This window comes from Cordyceps fumosorosea (assembly GCF_001636725.1).
Source record: "Cordyceps fumosorosea ARSEF 2679 chromosome Unknown scaffold_17, whole genome shotgun sequence".
Classification (NCBI taxonomy): Eukaryota; Fungi; Ascomycota; class Sordariomycetes; order Hypocreales; family Cordycipitaceae; genus Cordyceps; species Cordyceps fumosorosea.
Window position 1 is genome coordinate 325227 of NW_017387317.1, and position 14773 is coordinate 339999.

Genomic DNA, 14773 nt, shown 5'->3' on the forward strand with positions numbered 1-14773 from the left:
GTGGGATAATCAGTGACTGCTACCGCACGTATGGCGTTTTGAAGTTTCTTCCAAGGAAAATTGCTGTTCGACTCGTGGCGGCCGCCAACCAGCGCACTTCAGACTGTCGTGACTGGGTTATCCTGGTCTTCAAAGACCAAAAGCCTGACACTAATAGCCAGGTTCCATTGTCCTTGCCATTATAACTTTTTAGGGCTTGTCCACGTGCTCATCGGATCAAGCCTTCAGAATCTCCGCTCATCCTGCACTGATCGATTGATTTCTGACGGAACCCCCAAACTACTGTACATCTCCCGCAGTTGTAGGTGACACATCGCATGCAGTTGGCAGGCTCCTTGTGTAACCAACAAGGCCTGAGTATAGGCATCTTGGGATCGTTGGGAAAGACCCGTCAGCTATTATGTCGTGCATATAAAGTTATGATGAGGGATGGCTTACTTGCTTCCCTCTGATGCCTTTTGTGGTGATACTGCGGTGAGTTGACTGTCTGCTATTGTGACGTCCAAATTGCACGAGTACCTTGCTGGCTATCACCGTGTTTAATCAGCGAAGTGGAGAGCAGTATGCTCGTCGAGACAACCACTTCTGAATAGAGGTATCTGGTCAGGAAGTCTTGCAAGCAGGCGTCCAGTACATATGATCTTCCGCCATCCGCATCTAGTGCAAGGTGTACGCCGTGGCAACTATGGCCAATCCCGTGATTCGTCCATACATATGTGGCATGGCGCAATTAGCCGCCCATTCGCACAGCAAAGAGGCGTAGCTTGTTCAGATGATGTTACTCACAATCCGCAGTACCACCAACCTGACAAACTCAAGTGTAGCCTCTACTTTGGAGCCTCGTGGGGCCTATTTCGATATTTCGACGCGATGGTCTTGGGAGAGTGTGCCTAAGAAATGCCAAGCTCTGGCAGGGTTGGAACTTGCTAACTCCTCGGCAGCGACCCCGGCATGTAGGCCTCCGTGAAATCTGAAGCGCCATTGCAGGATCTCAGCAGCAGCATATTGACGGAGAGGTCCTGGGGCTGCCTCTGGACTCGGCATTTGGATCGGATTCCCGGCGCAGCTCTCTAGTTACGCCGTATCCGGTGAACTGGTGAAGTAGCTATCGCTTGCCAAGCTGAAAAATTGCACAGCCAGCCTTTCAACCGGAGACCTTGGTCGAGATCGTTCCGCCCTGCGTTGACCCCATTTTCAGGTGGCACTAGCAACTCATCGTACGAGGTGCCGAGAGCGGCAAGAATCCTCCCTCATTCTTCCCTATGGTGTTGATGGATGAAATCCACGCTCGTTCACGGCAGGAGAGGAGCCGATCAACAACGGCGACAGACCGGTTGGCTTTGCGGATGCAGCTGTGCCGCGTTCGGCAGTGTAGCTTTGTTGAGCCAGCCAAGGCAAATTAGAAACTCTTCAACGAAAGATCAGCAACAACGCATGACAATAGGGCTATCAAAATTGAGCAACGGTCGTGTGTTGTATCGCACAGCAGTACAATCGCCGGTTGGCTGTACTTGTGCTCGTGATTGCTGGCCGCCATGGCATACATCAGTCACGTTCTGTGCCTGAGTTGCGGGGACAGCATCGCCAAGAGGCTGGTACGGCAGGCTATGACAGATTCAGCGGTACGCCTAGGCGGCATCTTCTTCCCTATTCCTTTTTTTCCTTTCGAGGAATTATTAAAGGACTTTGAGCCTTACAGCGAGACCAAGGATGCGTTGCTTGTGATTGGTTGTTTAGTCTTTGTTAATAACTCATCGGGCTCCTTCGCTCAGCGATGAGGACATGCGAGATCCGTCCGCACTAGCTGGCAAGCAATGCGGCCGATTCGGGCAAAGTCAATGTTAATACTGGTAGTAGCTCAACCCCCCCTTCTTCGAGTGTCATGTTGGTGAATGATTTTGTGCTCGATCTAGCAATGCCGCTATCACAAGTATGCTGGACGGCCAAGTCCGCCAGTTCGAGTTCGGGATATTGGGCGGCTCTCGGGGCTTCGTTTCGAAGCGCAACGGCCACTTGATAACTCTTTTTCTTCGCCTTGGCCACGTTTATTACACGATTGGGAAGATCTGGGGTTGCCGCTTGCTAACAACGGTGCAGAGGTGGCTTTGTGCTCGCTTGTCTAACCATGGCGAGCAACAGCACTTGGAACAGGACGGGCATGGCGGTCCCCATAGTCCAGCATAGGCCCGCAGTAGTCTAGTTTTCTCGAAGCGAGTGAGTGTGGAGGTATGCAACATGACCTGCCGCCGCAGCTGGCATAGGGATGCACTGTGGATTGGTAGCAACGGCAAGCACCCTAATAAAGGTAAGGATAAAGCCCACGACGGTACGAATAGACCAATGCTATGTCGTCAACCGGCATTGTCGACTCGTGGCTGCAGGAGGCGGTTGAGCTAGAGTCAACCAGTTTGGGCCACGAAACAGGCTTGCGAAATACTTGGTTCGTCACTGGAACAAATAGGCTGAATGGCGACGGATGGATGGGGCTGCTAGTGAGTAACGAACCTCCGAGCTGTACAGAAAGGTGGCTTTTGCGGCGGCAAGCCCGCTCTTGGGGCTGTTGAGGTGGCATGCAGCCATTCCAATGGACCAGGTTGAGTGGCCTCGGGTGGGCTCTGGTAGCCTGTGTTCAAACCTGCCCTTGTGGCTTCTTTGCAAGGCCTGGCCATTACGCAATGGAAACGCAGGTCAACGATCGCTGGCGGATTGATCGAGCGCCTCTGTGGTACAACAGCGGACTCGCCCGGCAGCAAAAGAGAACGGGAGAGAGTTCCAACAATGCAACAGAAAGGCACAGCCAGTCTGTCACGCTGGCAGGACACCGACCAATTGGCGTCGTTTTTCTCTGTGGCCTGCAATCAACTGAGTCGAGCTGTACCGTCGATCACGCTCTTGCAGCGTTGCGCTACCCTGAATCTGGTAAGCAGCGGTAGCGGCTTGTCCAACTGGGATTGGCGTAACTCGTTAGGGTTTTGAGCTGGTTGCAAGTGCGGGCCGATGGGGTGGGGGATGCCAGACAGATGGTCAAGGGGACTCTGAGATTCCGAGCCGTACCGTGTCCCACACAAAGGTACTCCATACAGGCACGCGCATCCATATGCTTAGGGCCAGCGTGTTGGCCTTTGTTGTCGATGGAGAGGTGTGAGGTTGCTGTTTGAGCTGGTTCAAGCTGACGGATCACTGCGACAGCATGGGAGCGTAAGAGGTAACGCTATAGCTCAGTGGGTGGCCCCCGCCCAACCAAGACATAAAACGGATTCTGTCATTGTCAAAAGCAGAATACCAATGTCGCGATGCCTGTCTTGCTCTTGAGCACTACATGCGGATGGGTAAAGCTTTCGTTTGGTGGCCGAGTGGCGCCAGCCTTGCCCTACGGGCGCACCACGGGGTCCAAACCGAAAAACATTCTATTTCTATGTCTTGGTAGAAGATTGTAATGAGTTGGGGAGGCGATTCTAGGGCAGGAAAAGACCCTCGGCGCATGTACACTGACTGGCAAGTGGTGGTGAGTTCTTCGCATATCGTTAAGCACTGATAACAATACGAGGGTCGCACAGCGATCGTTGGTGCTAGCCACTGTTGAGCCTGGTCAGCGCGCCAGGATGATGGACAAGGTCAGCGAATAGGAGGCTGCCTGGGAACTGTACCGTCTTTGATTTGAATTTTTTTTGGCCGCTGGCCGGAGGGTTGGTGGGTGCTATGTAGTCGGACAAGCATATATGCACGGAGGAGAATTGCTGGTGCCAGGAATGCCCCCTGATGCGAGTCAAGTGTGATGATTCTAGAAGGTACGGATACATAGGCACTGTTCGTCTCCGAACAAGGCCCGTCGTACATTGTGCTAGCGTTATGGAGTGCGTTGAGGACACAACGGCTGATTGGGGGAATGTATCTGGTGAGATGAGATAGGCCCGAGTTGATCGATGAGCAACCGGGGGATTTGGTGGCCCAGCGGATTCGAGAAGAATCACGCTGGTTGGTGAGTGTGGACAGATTGAAGTTGATCTAATGGAGCTATGGAAGGTCGAAGGCGTCAGCATCAATGCATTCGTAATGGTTGAAACTCGTAGGCAGGTGGTGTCTCGGACCAATACAGTGACGGTGGAGCACGTAGGCTGGCCTTGGAAGACTGAATTGACAATGGCTTCAAGAGCAAGGGCCCGATAACGCAGGACGACGGAGATGGCATGGTGGAAGTGAAGGAGACGAAGGTGAGACTGCATGCAGCTGGTGCGTTTGCAGGTGTCGAGGAGGTGGATGAGGGAGGAAATCTACCTGCACAAGGTACCCACCACTAAAACTCTACAGTGAGGTACCTTGCCTACTTGCCTTGACTGACATCCATGTACATCGGTACGTACTTGCGCATGATAACTGAGCTCAGGCCTTTGATAATTAGCATCTATCAAACTGCATACCTTGGTGGCTATGGATCGAGATATGAACCAAGTAGCAGGCCAAGTTTGACGGCAAGGCGCAAGGGCGCGGCCTGCGGCGTAGTACCTAGACATTGCCTGACCGGCCTCCTACAATGACAACTTGTCCGTCTCGGTGCGGCTGGCTCGCTGTTCGTTCACCAGTCTTGGGCACCCAATCGCGGGCAGTTGGTGTTTACTCGGTCGAGATCCGAAAGAACCAGAGAAGGGCTAAATGATATTCCTAATATATTTAAATAACAAGGTCGAACGCTCTTGGCTAAGCCCGGCCGGCGCTGGCAATGCCGGACTCAGCGTGACACCATCTCCGAGTCGGCTTACGGGGCGCTACGAAGCACTAATACTTTAGTATCTGGAGCACTATGGTGGGTGCTAAAAATACAGGGCCTTTTTTATAGGTTTGCGCCTGACCTGGCTCTTACTGAGCACTTTACGTGGGCGACCATTGCGGCGCCACTATATCCATATGGTACTTCTGATGGGTCGAGAATATATGTATCTCTTCAACGGTATTCTGGACAGCTGCAAAGTCTATCTTTCCGTTCAGTTATTTGCTTGCCTAAAAGATGTTAAACGAGGTGACCATCCAGCTACTGGCGTGCAGGTCGGCAATACACCAAGCAGTGCGCTAACGGCGCTCACTAACCGTACCAGAGCACGATCGCCAGACAACACCTATCAAGCTGCGATGCAGCCTGCTAACCAAAACGCCACGATGACTACGATGTACCGACAAGTCTCAGTTCATCCGCTAGTAGACGAGGCTTGCACCTGTCATGCCATCTACCAGTCCGCGATAGCCAGTGTATCTAGATGGCTAGTGATCGACACTCGCAGGATCGCGCCCTCATGCTCTCGAGGATATGGACAGATGAGAGTGACCTGGCCCTAGACATAAACTTTCATGTATGAATGAAGGCTACCTCGAGGCTGGCGTAACTTCACCAGTTTAGCTACAAGACGAGGTCATTGGGCCTGCTTGGCAGGTAAGGTCAAGCTAAGCTCACGGCATGGCGTCGAGATTTGTCTTGGTAGCTGTTACAACAGTGATGAAGTTTGCGATAGGTACAAGGTGACCGGTTGCAAGACGAAGCCTTGTCAATGCGCATACCACCGAGTGTTCATGCCATTATTCCAAATCATGGAGAGAGCGTTGCGAAACGAGACGGTAATGCGAGAATCATAGCTAAGGTGTCTACGGATACCTAGTCTATAATTGCTGGCAAGAGCCAATAAGACAAGGAAACTAGGTATTGCGGAGGTTAGCCACCGGCAAGGAGCTACGATGCCGGGAGAGACATGTACCATGCCCGGACCATTGAGAGGCCTCTGCATGCCTGGATTGATGGGAATGACACCAGGCTCGAGCGACGTCTATCTGCCCATCTGCCAATGGGTCCAATGAAAGCTAGAAAGTAGGAACGTAATGACAAGGGCTGAGTAAAATAGGCCTCTGGTTTGATTTGAAAATGCCATGCGGTCGATCTGTGCTGGAACGGCTGCAGGGATGAAGCGAAATGGCGCGACGTGCTTGTAACGGTAAGGGTAAGGAGCATCATGCTGTGGCGACCAGATTGGCGATTGATTACTCGGTCCTCTCGTAATTATCAAAATTCTGTTGATATTATTATCATGGGCTGCAATGAATTAATGATTGATATCTCAATAACGGAAGACATGCTCGATAGTGGACGCAAGATGACCGACACGGCTCAAGAGGCCAGGCAGTGATTGGCTGGCCTTGCAGGGCTTCCGACATGAGGGTGCCAACGTGCTGTACTGGTTTTCAACAAGGCAAAACAAAAAAAATATTTATCTGCCTGAATTTGGGCATGTCCAATCTTGGCGCCTAGGAGCAAGTTTGTCTCGCGACAACCCAGCAAACAATAGACGTATTTCGAACCAAACAGTAACCAGGACGAATCAAACAGCTGGGAGAATTATATATTTACAGTGCCCTTGACTACCCAACTAGTTAACTAGTGAGTCTTGCGTCCGTACTTGTGTTACAAGCGAATAGGTATGGACGGATGCTGGGCACGTTGGGTAGGGGAAAAAGTAGAACAGGGGGTACTTTCCAACAGCAGGCGGACGTGCATGGGTCCGATGTACCATCTGTCTACCTCTGTACTCTCTCTCTCTCCGCAGACAACGACCTGCAGTCTGCAAGGTGCTGCAAGCCGCACTACTAAGTACACCTGCACGCCTCACCACCAGCCACACACACTCTTTCTTTCTTTTTCTTCCCTTTCGCTTCTTGTCTTTTGCATCTTCCACACTCCCTCCCCGGGCTGCACGACAAGGCCCCGACCAGACTTGCCCCTCAGAAAGCGAAATCGTCAAAAGGGAAAAAAACAAGGTGCCACCCTCCATCCATCCATCCGTCCACCCACCCACTCATCCGTCCACCTTAGCCGCACGCCCCCCGTCCCGTCCGCCCATTCCTCCCCTCCCTCCCTCTCCCCTCTTCCACACACCACCAGCAAACACCGCAGAAACGAGCTTGAGCTGGGCCATGATGTGCCGTGTGCCCTGACTGAGGTAACCAGGTTACCATCCTCCTCCTCCCCGACGCCGACGCAAACTACCTGGGCAAGCTCGTTATTCGTATGTCCCCCAGCCTCGAGACAGGGTCGGCTGATCCCTGTATCCCATCAACGCCCCAACGCCGCGCAGCTTCATCCTCGACGCCTGTTGGAGCTAGTCGAATCGACCCCTGGCCAGTCTCGTCGCTGTCGCTCGCTTTCCTTCTCTCTTGGTTCTAATCTATCTCGCTGGCTCGCTCCCTCACCCGCCGCCCATCTTCTGTCGTCTCGTGGAGTCTGTCTCCGTGGAGCCGTGGGACTATACCTCGACTGCCACCACCACCAACATCACCACCACTCCATCACCAAGTGCGACCGCAAGGTAGCCAGACAAGGCAAGGTAGGCAACTATAACTGGCCAACCCCCACGCCCCCTCTCTACCAGTACCCTATCCTATCCTCTCACTTGCCCCCCCTTCCCAGTCCGTTGGGAAAAATACTGCTTATTAAAAATAAAATACAACGCAAAACTAGAGCCCCCCCATCGCACTAGGCGTTGATTGAACGACTGGACGCTAGCTTCTAACTTATCCCATCCGTCCCGTACCCGTTGCCCACTTGGTTTCTTTTCACCACCAGGCTAGTCTTTGCTTGGCTCGCTGGCTAACGAGATGGCAGGACAGACAGACTGGGTACATATTCTCCCGACCGTGCTCCGTTCCGTTCGCGCCGTCAGCCGTATCTTGTCCCTGTCCTGTCCTGTACCTTCTCCACCAAGTGCCAGACAGACCTAACAACCTACACTTTCCCGGCCACGAGTGACCACAGCACTCTCGCTACTCTTGTTGTCGCTGCTAGGCTGGTGCTGCTACCGACTTCTAGGTACTGCGACTTACTGCATTGGTAGTAGCACTCCGATTACTTCTCCCACGACAACTCCTGCACGCCGCTGCCCCCCTCCCGCTGCTGCCCTACTCGGGCTGCCATACTCTTACTCTCTGGTCGGTCTCACCTTGCCTGCCCTGGCCTCTTGTTGCCCGGCCTCGTTGCATCGCATCCTGAGCTCCGCAGCCCTCTCTTCAATCATCACTCAGCAAGCACTTCCTTCTCACCCAGTCCACCGCCGACGCCCCCCCCCCCGGCTCACGCTGCCACGGGATCGGTTGTACAGACGGATATTCCCTGTTCTCTTACTGGTATCTCTCATCTCTCTTGCGGCTCTCTCTGCGACTGCCTCCCTTGCCTGCGCATGCTCCCACCATTTATGCAGTCGTCCTACCGCCCATCTTGTCACGGTTTTGGCTCCGCGCCGCACTCTCTCCCGATCAGCCACCATCCGACTCTCTATTCGTACTTCTCTCAGACTCCTTCGTCTGCTCGGCGGCCTTCCTCTTCATTGACTATTTCACCCTCTACCTCAACAGTCATTCTCCCTACCGCCTTTTGCTCTTGCTACCTGCCTATCGCGGGCTACCAATCGCCTCCGCCTCACTGCCGTCCTCGGCCACCTCAACACCGTTCCGCCACCACGACCCTCACCACCTTCCCTGTCCAATCTGCACCTTTTTGGCCCTCTGATCTCTTCTGATCTGTACGAAGTAAATCCGGCTCAATCAGCATATATTGGCTCCGCCGCATCCCTCTCTCGTCATAGCCTATATCCCTAGGTCACCGCCCGAGTACACTTCGACTGCCACATTCACCTCTCTGCCGCGTCTGCCATCGACCCGAAAACCCAGCTCGTCTTCCCCTCGCGTCTCTCCCGCTCTCCCGCTCTCCTGCCTCGCGGCAACTCACTCTTGACTTACAAGAGACACCGTAATCGCCCTCTCCCAAGGTAGGCACTACCAGTCCTTCGTTTACGCTACTCCCTACCACCTCTCAACGTCCGCACGCCCCCCTCCCTCACCCACCCCCCTCCTCCTCAGAGCCGACCTGCTTCACCAGCAGGTCCCTCTGCCGCGCCGCGCTGCACCAAGGCGAGACATCTCGCTGCTGGTACCCAGGCCAGCGTACCAGTACCACCACACCGCGCTGCTGTGTGACTCTCTCCGCTGGTATCTCTGCTTGTGCGCCTGCGCCGGCCTCTGTACAAGTGCGACCTCGACAGTCTCTAGCTTGCCCTGTCTCGCCGTCAAAGACTTGCCTCTCCCATTCCCCCCCATTCCAACTCGACACTATATCTATGACTCGTTTGCCTCTCACACCAACTGCCTACACCTCTGTTATTCTCTCGCACAGAAACACTGCTCGTCCCTCTATCCTTTCGCATGCTATTAGCGTTGGCATCAACTGTCCTATTCATCATCGTGCTGACCCCGGGGTCAAGATACACAGGTCTACCTCCGGCCTCTTCTGCCATTCGCAACACTGGTAGTTCACCATCACGCTGCTTTGGCTCGTTCAGTTTGCGACAGTCACTGCTGGTACCCGTTCAGCCTGCGACCTTATCGACTGCCACCTGCCACCAGGCCGAGTTTGAGCCTCGATATGCAGTAGCCGTCCCCTACGGCTATACCGACGGATATAATTGCTACACCCCATCCATTCTTTGACGATCCGCACGACTCCAAACACAACACGATTTCCTGTTAACGAGAATCCGGCTTCGCCATGGTTCAAGACTGGCCTCGGGAGTCGTTCCCGCGTCACCAATCATTTTCTCACTCATGCTTCTCACAAGGACAGCAACCGGAACGACACGGTTCCTTCTCTGCCGATCGGTACAACCATGGAATACAGGCACCAAGCGGCTTTCACCAAGATCGATACCAAACAAGCAATCAAAATGGTCGCTTTGGGGATGCTAGCGACCCTACCCGTCGCAATCAGCCATCTGTTAGTCGCCATTTTGTGTTCCTTTCCATGTCTGCACTGCTGACACAACTTCAACAGGATATTGATGAAGTACTCCAGAGACAACTCGGAGTGCCCGTGAGGCGGTACTTTGTTGCAGCTGCAGCGGACGACGGGACGCCATGCACCTTTGTGAGCGGTGGCCAGAAACTGCCTGGTAATGTCATTGCACAATTCTTCGACGCTGGGAAATTCCAGCAAGTGATGAGCAGATTAGAAACTGGCAGGTTACCCGTTACCTTGCGTTGCCAAAACCACCACTGACCGCATACTAGGTGCCGACCTCATGCTAGACGACTCATTCAACCAAGATGAGCCCGTTTTTAATCGTCACGTCTTTAGTCGAAGCCGGCCAGGAGATCGTCGGAGAAGCTCAGCTTTGGCCGACTGGGGCAGCCCAGCTCGCTCTGGCCGCAAACGACCCAGACCTCGGAACCCTTTGAATGAGGATGAGGACACACAGATGACTGTATCTTCACGGCGCGGTATCAGGATTGGTGACTCGGGCGCTGTTTGGGGGTTCTATGAGCAGCGGTTCAAAAACTGCCAGCAGACAGCTTGCAAGCTCATCGCGAAAGCCTGGGTTAAGGCCGTCGAACCCAAGAAACAATCGACTCACCCTTACACGGGAAGCGACGAAAAAGCGCCTGACTGGTGGCCCAAGCCATGGGGCCCAACCAAAGACGACAAAGTTCGCCATAAAGAACCGGATCACTTGTATAAACGAGGTAGGCCGTTCCTCGAATTGGCTACAGGTGTGTGTTTTGCTAACTCGGCTAGAACGTGTTCATCTACTTGCACATATCCTTCGAATCGTTTTAGAGCCTAATGGTAAACAGCACCCCGACATTCGAAAGCTTGGACTGAATGTGTCCAAGCTGGAGGAAATCACCGCGGAAGCTCTTTCGTCATTTTTCATGGACAATGATGCCAACGCGCGCAAGAAGCCGTTTTTGACCGAAATTTTCAAAGTCGCTCGACAGGAGGAACGGTACAAGCTGGGCGAAATCGACGGCTCGACTGAGATCTACGTCATGTCCGAGGATAAGGTCCCGGAAAACTACGTGTCTGAGAACGACGAGACGGGGTCTTTCATCAAGGAGGATGAGGATATCGAACCTACAGCAAAGCCACCCACGGCAATTAGTAGTGCAATGCGTCCGTCAGTGCGCACAGACGCAGCTACCTTGTCTGGCTTATCGGGACCTGGAGACGCTTTTATCGGCGACCTACCGATGCGTGGCTCGCAATTCCAGCCGCCAATGATGAACGACATTACCCCACAGCACAGTTATGTTGACAACGGCCCTATGCAAGTTCATGGCCAAGCCGGTGTTTCTACTGGTTCTAGCCTGACTTTAGAGCTTGTACCGAGCCCGCACGATGTCAGCCGCAGACCATCTGTCTTTAGCGAATTTCCCAGCCCCGGCGGTACCATGTACTCGCAACAATGGCAGACCAGCTCCAATGGAACTAACGGATCGCCCATGTATGCCTACGCATCACAGCAACCGAACCTGGAAGCGGGGCCATTTGTGTCGCCGGGTGTGGCCATGGATCCAAACCAGTCCTTTATAACGGCGTCATTCGAGGACGCGCCTCGTCCGGGCTACAACGGTAGTCAACCAGGCATGTTTCGACCGGATGAGATGTCACAAGGCAACGTCGCGCAGACCGCTGGCTACAACTATGTTACCAACGACGGTCGAAACATGATACCACAGGTAGTGGAGAATGGTAGTAGAACTGCCATGCACTAGGGGGGCTGTGATCGTTTCGACTTGTGTACGTACAAGAATTCGGGGGACTGTACGACTCATTGCCTTTCAATTTATGCAAGCGGCCAGAACAGGACGAAGCCCACGAATTATCCTGCGACGAACTTTTTCTCGTTACCAGTTTTCCTTGCGAGCGCTACAATACCATGCTTCTCAGGCAGATCCCGGCTATGTTTACCCGTCATTATACCTGGTCATCACACCAGGCTACCTATCGCACAGCCTCCTCGTGGTCACACAGATGTAGAGGCTGTCGGGTTTGACAAAAGCACTTTGCATGGGCGTTTTATTTCAGTTTCATCTACACTTTCTTGTCATCTATGGAGTAGCGCTAGGGAAATCGACAAAAAGGTTACTCTCGACATTGCTGGAGATTTTGCTATTATTATTGAGATAACATCTCCTTCACCAGTGCGAGTTGCTACCTGGTACGGCGCGCTAAAGCTGACTGCGATGGACTTTTGCCTGAGCTTGGAGTTCTATCTTGTGGCTCTCGGTTGTCTTTCTTCCTCTACTTGTTGGGAGCAAATCTACGCCATCTTTTTTGGCTAATACATTGGAAAGAGCCTCTTATATCTTGTTTTTTTTTTACGTTTCCTCATAACGAATATCTTTATGCCCCATTCATGACCCTTCAACAAGCTTTGCCTTGAACTTTTCCCTTTTCACTTATGCGAGTGACGGATGGTGTTGAACTCGTGACTGCGTTGGAAACATTATGCATTCCCATTCTTAAAAAACGTGGGCCTGTCCGGCACCCGTATGGTGAAGTGGTGGTCGGGCCAAGCGTGGGCCCAGGCGGGCGGATCGGCGGGGAAGAGAGGGACGGGTCGTTCAGGCGTAACAACGTCACCTCACCGGAGGATTCCTGGTGGGAAACGACTACTCTCCCAAGGCCGATTGTCACTTTGCCCGGCCCGCCCGCCGTGTTCAGCCTTGGAAGAGCCAGAAGTTTGCTGAATCATGTAAAGCTTGAAGGATTTACCCAACAATATGTTTCTCGCGAGAAGCGGTCAGCCCCTCGTTAAAGCTTGGCAAAAGCAGCCCGTGACAGTGTGCTTGGCGAGTTCGCCGCGCAGGTTCTTTGCCGCCCATTCGGCGGGCTCGGCGTCGGCCGAGTTGAAAGGGGACCGCCCGAGCGGTGGTGGGTCGTGCTTGTCGGCGTTCCTCGGGCCCGCCGCCGCTGTCCACGAAATTAGGACCCGATGGTAGCTGGGGCTATCATGATTTTGTTTGCTGAGACGGGGAAAAGGCTTACAGAACTAACTGACCTGCCCGACCAACACATCTGAAGGTACGGTGTAGAATGTGCAGGATCACTGTACATGCGGACACCGTAAGTGTCCATTGTCTATGTATGTATGTGCTCAACTTACACGGCAAACCCAGCGGTCGTGTTTTTACCAGGTCGCATACTGATGCATCCCCTGCGCAAAGATTCCAACTTCTCCCGAGAATGGGAGCTACGATCTTGGCGCTCCGATGCCCAATCTTACGAGCTTCTTAATGACCGTTGACAACTCGATCAAAAAAGGGCCGACTCGCATTCTCGCATCTGTGATAATATTCCCGGATTGTCTCGATTGGGAAACCTGTACGCTACAGACGACAAGGCTATGATTATGACAGCAAATCGACAGTTGCCACAGTTACAAGGATGCACGAAAAGCATGAGAAAACTTGTGCGTGGCCAAGACCCTGGCTTGGGGAGTTGCCAAACCCGAGACCAACTAAGTTCGTTGTCCACGCGCCAGGCTCATGTAGCAGTCTTGCGGAGTCTTCTAGTCAATAGTGTGAAAAAGAGAGATTTGCATACTTCACACACCTGATTTCCATGGCCATGCTCGATTCTCATGACCGTGGTCTAGGGGCGTGCATCGACGAGCGAAGCGAGTGGGCGTCTACCATCAAGGACCAGGTTATGATGTCGACATGAAGAACTAGGCAAGTTATCCGAAGTGAACTTTCACATCCTGTGAGATATATATTACCAGTCACCGATACAGAGACGGAACCGAAGCTGAGACGATAATGCTCCACAAAGAGCCGTTTGTGCGTTTGCGCATCCAGAGCCTTGGAAACACCATGTACATGATCTAGATCTTGTCAGTCTCGGGTTAGTCAGAGGGGCGCGAAGGGTACATCTGATGTGACAGAATAAGAGAATACGACGAAGAAAAGGTCTGGTCCTCGTGGGTAATCTCACCCCTCCCAACCGCCGCCCCGCCCGGGCTGCGGTCATATTCTAGTCGATATGGTGTGTTCATGGGGATATGGATGTCCACTCTCTCGGCAAGACGCGGATCCGGGTGGACGACGTGGGCGGACGAAAGGGAGATCCAAGAAGCTAAGACACAAGAATAAAGAGGTTGCAGACGCGGATGGCTTCCTCCAATCTCTGTTTTCGTCGTTAAGGTTTACCGGCTCTTCATCGGCGAACCGGCCGATTGGGACGGAGTTCGCTACCCAGTAGCGTCGCGTCACAAATGAGAATAGCCAAAAGTTAATCGAGAGCCAGACCGGGGGAGAGGGGAAAGGATTCATGGCCCAGCCTCACCTCTCATGACTTGCCAAGGAGGACCTAGATGCATCTGTTTCTCGATGTTCGCCGGAATGGAGCCCGAGGGAGGTGCCCGAGATATATAGAAAACCGGCTTTGTGGGGGGGCTTCGAGAGGCCGGGGGAGAGGGGGAGGGGGCGTGTTGCCGTTCCTTTCGTCGAAGAAGATGATGCGGGCTCAAACTCTATTCTATCTATGTATATATCGACGTCGATGGGATGGGGCTGGGTGGACATGTGTGTTCTGACATGTGGAAATGCGGAGCGGGAGGGATAATCCCTCACAGGCCGTAAGCGAGATGATGAACGTATTTGGGGAGGGAAGGAGGGAATGTGTTGGCTTGTTCCTGCCTGGCTGGGCCTTGGGTTTCGGCCGAGTTGAAGCCACAAGTCTTGGTTAGTATCGGCAAGCGACGGGGGCATTACGGAACACCACAGACATGATTTGAAAATGAAACAATTAATAATGATTTAATTTGATTCGCCAAGATAAAAAGCAATTCAGTGAATATGCACGATTAACAAGGCTCGTGACAGAATTTCCCGCCAGCCCCCTCACGGCCCTATTTTTGCTTCAAGGATTTCCCTTGTTCAACCAACAACACGCCCCCCCCCCCTC

At 53.1% G+C, this 14773-nt stretch overlaps 1 protein-coding gene across 1 annotated transcript; it reads left to right on the top strand.

The window, feature by feature from the left end:
- Positions 1-9826: 9826 nt before the first annotated feature.
- ISF_06545 (hypothetical protein) lies at positions 9827-11577 on the top strand (the record flags this gene model as incomplete). Its single annotated transcript, XM_018850149.1, has 3 exons — positions 9827-9974; positions 10093-10545; positions 10598-11577. The coding sequence occupies 3 exons, from the start codon at positions 9827-9829 to the stop codon at positions 11575-11577; spliced, it is 1581 nt and encodes a 526-aa protein (XP_018702637.1).
- Positions 11578-14773: the final 3196 nt, after the last annotated feature.